Source organism: Cyprinodon tularosa, unplaced genomic scaffold, assembly GCF_016077235.1.
Source record: "Cyprinodon tularosa strain WSP-4 unplaced genomic scaffold, ASM1607723v1 ctg403, whole genome shotgun sequence".
NCBI classification, from domain to species: Eukaryota; Metazoa; Chordata; class Actinopteri; order Cyprinodontiformes; family Cyprinodontidae; genus Cyprinodon; species Cyprinodon tularosa.
Genome location: NW_024039123.1, coordinates 548104 through 554544, shown reverse-complemented (window position 1 = coordinate 554544; position 6441 = coordinate 548104). Strand labels below are relative to the sequence as shown.

Genomic DNA, 6441 nt, shown 5'->3' with positions numbered 1-6441 from the left:
AGTCTCTATTCCTTAAACAAAAATCTAAATCTAAATCATTTTGATATTGCTAACTGCATCACTTAGCAAGAAATATGATGCCAAAGGCAGCTTGAAATGATGACTCTTTGATTAATAATAACGCTCAGCAGGAAGGTTAGAAAAATACTTCAAAAGCAGTTGGTCCAAATAGTATAGGCCAAAGCTAAAAAAGAATAAAGCACAGACATGGCTCACACAATTCTTATCTGTGCATCTCTACACCACCGCAAACCTCTCAAAGCACTGCAGTCACATGGAACACATGATACTACTGCTCACAGTGGCCAACAGATACCCAAAGCATGCATAGACCCAAGCAGCAATCTGAGCCAAAGCAGGACACTGACAGGCAGACACATCTGCTCTCAGAAAGACCCGACTGCTTTGGAAGCTTATGATGTTTGTTTACTCCGTTTAGCCACTTCGCGGTTGGTCCAGTCAGCAGGGTTTAGGTAAGGCTTGAAGGTAAACAGAAGCTGAATATTAGGCTCCTTGCTCCTACCAACCTCTCTGCATCCCTCTACTGCTGCTGGGATGAAGCTCTGGGTTGTTACAGTGATATAACCTCACTGCTAAGGAGTACAAACAAGACAGAAATAAACAAGCTTGTTGTACATTTCAAGTTACCTTTACAAGGCTTTCTACATGTGAAACTTCAGCTGGAACATCTTTAAAATAACTAAACGTAAAGCAGCCATGTCATTTGAACTCTGAAAATAAACCAGGCCAAGTTGCTAAACTTGTTTTTCAAACTATTCAGAACAGCTACACCCCGTGCCGACATTCTACGTCACCAGGGTTTCAGCGTAAGGCCACAAGGAGGGTTTTGTTATTGTGGCGGAAATGACAGCGTGGCTCAGCAGCATGAGAGAGAAAAACTGAGAAAATTAGATTTTTCAGTTACCAACAAAATGACTTTGATGTTTATCTGAAAGCTACAAAGTCACGGTTTGTTTGAAGGCTTGAAGTCTGGGGAGATAAAATGCAACTAAAACAGACATGGCAGGTTTACCTGACCTTATTTCTTCTAAATGTTGACATTAATATAACTGTGGCTTTTAAGCAAAGTGAGCTTAATTTAAAATGCAAAAACTAAAGATGCTATATCCTGGGATTATCGTAACCAGATACTTTTTGCATTTTTTTGTGCAAATTTAACTGAAGTTTCAGCACTAATACTAATCCCAGGATAACAAGAAATTGAATGAAAAACAGAGCCTGGGTTCATTTTTAAAAAATGCAAATTGTATTAAAAGAATTGTCTTTAAAACAGCCCACTGTTGTGTGGCTGCTCTGAAATTAAACTTACAATCAGTATAGATCCGTCAACGGTACATCATCACATTTCCGGTTTAAAAACAAAACAAAAACCAACAAAACAAAGTGGATTCCTTTGAATAAACTGGTCTGACGTAAACATTTTTTATTGTTCTCACACCGAGGTCGGTTTCAGTACCTGTGCATTTCAACAGAAATAGATCTGACCAGACCAAGCAGACGCTGAAGTATGCAAATAGACTTAAAAAAAAGGCCAACATATTACAAACAAAATTCCACCTTTTTTCACCAACAATAAAAATAAACCTATTTTAGTTAGTCAAGTTTTCAGCCTCAACCATTTTACAAGATTATCCCGAAGAAGAGTTCACAAGCTTGTGAATGGCCATGTTGAAGGGTCGTTTTGGTGATACGTGTAGGTTGGCACAAAAACAGCTGATTTGTTTCGGAAAGGCACTCGACACAAAGGGCTATCAGGTCAGCGTCTTCATAGCGCTTTAGCTAGGGTGAAGAGAAACAGAAAAAGTGGCACTCGTCATCTATCACCACCACATACGTGGTTTTTCTTCGGAATTTGAAAAGGAAGATAAAATAGGATTTTAGGAGTGTTGTGGAACATTTCTCCAAAGTGGTTAAGGGTGCCAAAATCTTTTGTCCTCTTCAACTGTGCAGTTAGTTAACAAAATATATTCTATATCCCTATCTTCTTCTCTTGCAGAAATATCCATTTGTGAGTTCCTCTAAAGTGTTAATCTCTCTATCTTTTCCATTGGAGTTTAGTTCCGGTGGGAAAGGAGCTGTTGGGTTTTCTGAAACTCCTGATCCGACTCTGCGTTGACATCGGCGGTGGACGCTTGATTGTGCAGATACTCGACCCAGCAGAATTCCTCAAGAGTGGAACCCTTCCCTCTGTCTCAGTTGCTCCCCTCCTCCTCCCGTCCCCCTGCAGCATTCCTCCCTTCATTTTCCTCCAAGGCCAGGGTGAGACACGAAGAAGAGCTCAACAGTACAGACTCGCTGCAACACACTGCCACAGACAAAAGACAAACAAACATTTATTAATTTACAACTTTATATGAAATATCCACAAAGTACTTTGCTCTCTAGGTTCATTCTGGGATGTGGTCCAAAACCTTATTCATGAAAATAAACTTTAAGTGGCTGGGCAACTCCCTACTTTCTGTTCAACAAATTCAACAGGTTTGTAAACCTAATAAGGTCAGTAAATTTATTCTCTTGCAGTTCTGCAAATTAGTTTGAAACTTCTCCAATCTGCTTTGTAAAACAATAGTCTACAGGTACACCATGTTAGGTTTTACAGTTAGAGGTACCTTGGCATTTGGTTACTCATGTCAAACTAATACACCATTTACACTACCCCTCTGAAACCGATATGTGCAGAGTTCACACTGAGCTTGGATCAGTTAACCGTGCCGAGCTACGACGATTTCCACATCATGCTAGCACGGTTCCTAGCCTCCTATTGGCGGTCCACGATACTACTGCTCTCAAGGCAGAAATTACGCAAAAAAAAATAAAATAAATGGCGGCGTCCATAACATTTTGTTACTTGTGTGTCTGGATAGCGTCCTCTGCCCAAATTTCAATGACAGCCTAGGTCTCAGCATCATCCCAGATCACACCACACTCTTTTGATGTAATTTATTGTTAATAGGTTAAAAGTTCATGCTCTGAACAGGTGAAGAGATTGGTGAATTACAAAACTGGACACGCCGAATTACAAAACTGGACACACCGAATGAGTCAGCTGACTGTAAATAGGAGATGACGCGGTCTGCTCGCGCACTCTGTCATCAGAGAACCGAGCCACAACTCAACCGTGCCGAGACCTACTGCTGAACTAGAACTAGATTTAGTGCAGGTTGGTTGCGTCTGGCACAATCCAGTTCAGTTGCATTCCATTTAAGAGCTGGTTATACTCCTGCAGCAGTGTGTCACAGTGAGCTTGTCTCAGATATTTTTGATTTATGCCCGATTTTGAAGCGTGGTCTGCGCTGTGTTATTCAATGACACAAACCAATCACGAACTAGCTGTGGGTCTAGATACGGCCGGATGCGTTGAGGAAGTGGAAAAACACAAGGGGCAAGTTTGTGTGACAATGGAGGGACATGAGGGCGAAAAAGAGCGAGATCAGGTGGAAAAAGGGTCCCATCGTTATCACGCACCTCACTCTTCTAGCTGGTCCAACTTCATGACTGGTTTTCACAATAGCGGTCATACAAGCAAAACAAGCCTGTGAGGTACCAAACAGAAAATACGCATAGAGTAGAGTGGATGTAGATTTGACCAATCAGAGCCCTTATGTTCTGCGTATAAATCAGCCTTAACACTCAACAGTTATCTTGGTTTCAAAAGGACAGTGTAAATGGGGCTTATCAGTCAGTAGTTACAATAACCTGGCAACAGACATGATCTGGTTTCTGGCATTCGGATAAACCAAAGTTATAGTGCTCAAACTTAGGCTCACCCACATGTAGCTGCCCACTTCCAGTTAGCAGGCTTAAAGACAGCTAATGTTCGAACCAGTCATGACATAAAGACTAAAGGATTGTGACTCATCACTCCTTTTAAAGGTTGCAGTTTTAAACCCACCTTGGGTAAACTCTCTGTAGGTATTTTATATTCAATAAGTCAAATCTAATAAACAGACATTTATTAAACAATTTGTATTGATATTTTTTAAGATACCCATAATATAGGGTATCTTAAAAATGTATTTTGTCATTCTTGTTTGCTAAATGTCTCAGGTTGTTGTTTAAGTTTTGGTCCAACAAAACCTGGTCTGATTAACCTGATGCCAAGTAGAACTTCTAAAAGAATACAAACTAAAAATGTAACAAATGGTCAGTTAGCTCACATGCTTTAACGCAATTATAATCCAACAAAACAAGAAATTGTGAGCACATGCTTAGTCAGCTTGCAAAGATCCACATAACTAAAAGTTAAAAAATATCTTTAAGTTAAAAATAATAAAAAAACATATTTTTGTTTGGATTGAGATATCTCTCTTTTTCTGTGTATTCAACATATATGTTCTAAAGTATTTACCATACCTTTCTGGATGTGCAAGGAACTAAGTAAACAAAATCTCTGATATTCATGAAAACCATGGAAAAAATGGGGGGAACATTTTTCTTTTAATTGTAACACTGTTTATGTCAACATATGAAGTAAATTATTTAAGAAGCACTTTTACCGGTAATTAATGTGCAACAAGGAAGCTAATTTATCCTCAAATGTTGGCTTTTAAATTGCAAAACCGACAATACTTTTTATATTACAGCTTGTACTGAAGTACCTCTTTTATATCTATAAACAGATTGGCAGAAGGTTCAAGCAACATTAAAAATAATACTACTATGCATTTTAATTTCTTCAGCAGCAGGAATAATTGTTTCTTTTTAGTCTGTATTAAACCAATATGATCTTGTTACACATTCTGGCTTTAATTTCTGGGTGAATTCATAAAAAACATGGTACTCTAACATTATTTTGTAACACTGTGAGATAGAATGTCTGTCAATACTCTCATTAGGGTAAAAATTGCTTTAATATGCCATAACTAGTTTCTGCAGGTGAGCTGAGAGTCAGTATCCTAAGTGATTAATATGTTTTGCAACTTTTAGAGATAAACATATTCTCCAAAAGTAAATAAATCTAAAAGTCAATTAGTAAAAAAAAAACAGGAACTTTCACCATTTTCATTCTATATGGACGCCAATCGAAAGGATATAATTTAATGCCATTTTCACGGTTTACTAATAAAGGATCTAATAAAGCCTGGGAGGGAATTTTAATGGATTAATGGAGATAATCTTACAGTTCTTTAATTTTCCTCTGGATCCAAATCAGCAAACTCCATGGTTAACAAGTTTGTTTTTCTTTTCTTTTTCCATAATAGAAAAAAGTCAACTTCAGAGATTGAGCAATTCAGAAACATTTCTAATCACATGCTAGTCCAGTGCAACAGCTGTCTATGGGTTACTGTGATTTATTTATTCATTTTTTTTACTCACCATTGCAAACTTAAAACCGAGTAGAGAATAAAACTTTATGATTGTCCTTTTTTTTCTCCTTAAAGAATCGCACAAGCCGAGCAGCACCCATCGCCGCCATTTGGTGTTGTGGCATAGTTCATCTGTCGGACTATTTCTGCAAACAGTTCATCCACCGAGGTTTTATTTTTGGCTGAGGTTTCTATGAACGGGCAGTTCCACTCGTCCGCCAGCGCTTTCCCCTCACCGGACGACACCTCCCTCTCTCCCTCCAGGTCCACTTTGTTCCCCACCAGGATCATCGGTACCCTCTGGTACCGTTTAACCCGGATGATCTGGTCCCTCATGGGTTTGATGTCCTGGAAGCTCTGCTGGTTGACCAGACTGTAGACCAGGATGAAACCCTGGCCGTTTTTGATGTACAGGTCTCGCATGGAGGCGAACTGCTCGGTCCCTGCCGTGTCCAGGATCTCCAGCACCGACGGGGACGAGTCCACCTCGATCTCCTTCCGGTAGAAATCCTCTATCGTGGGGTCGTATTTCTCTATAAAGGAGCCAGTCACGAACTGGACGGTCAGTGCGGATTTCCCGACCCCACCGGAGCCGAGAACCACCACTTTGTACTCTCTCATTGCTCCTGCTTCCTCTCCGCTCTTCAAGCCGCTAGCCGCCCCTGCTGGCTTTCAAACCGCCGCCAGCGCTGTTCTGCGAACTCCGGGAGGTAAAGAGAACCGGGGTGTGGCCGTCAGCTATCTCCGTTCGGGAAGTAAATGTAGATATTGTAGCTCCAGACTCAGCATTTATATTGTAGCATGCTTAGACCCCGACAACAGCCCAGCCGGTTCTTGTCTGAGCTCCCCCCCGTTTTCCTTCACGCAGGCACCGTGCGTTGGTTGCTCTCTTTTGGCAGCGTCAAGTCACCCTCAGCACAATTCAACTTCCTGGTTAAGGACTTTCAAAATAAAGGCACAGAACTATTTCATTAATACGGTCATAAATGGGTTGCATTACAGTGCATCCGCGAATTTTAAAATCTAAAGATTATTTAAGTTAAACTTTTTTTTTCACCAACAAACATTGTATTACCACAACAAAACCCCTTTACATGGAGTTAGTTTATTTTAC

The 6441-nt window shown here is 40.1% G+C and overlaps 1 protein-coding gene across 1 annotated transcript; it reads right to left on the bottom strand.

The window, feature by feature from the left end:
- Positions 1 to 1244: 1244 nt before the first annotated feature.
- LOC119791877 (ras-related protein Rap-2b) lies at positions 1245 to 6222 on the bottom strand. The gene is made up of 2 exons (XM_038298232.1): positions 5338 to 6222; positions 1245 to 2326 (listed from the first exon to the last, which is right to left on the bottom strand). Exon 1 carries the CDS (start codon positions 5946 to 5948, stop codon positions 5397 to 5399), a length of 552 nt encoding a protein of 183 aa, XP_038154160.1. The 5' UTR covers positions 5949 to 6222; the 3' UTR covers positions 1245 to 2326; positions 5338 to 5396.
- Between the last annotated feature and the right edge of the window lie 219 nt (positions 6223 to 6441).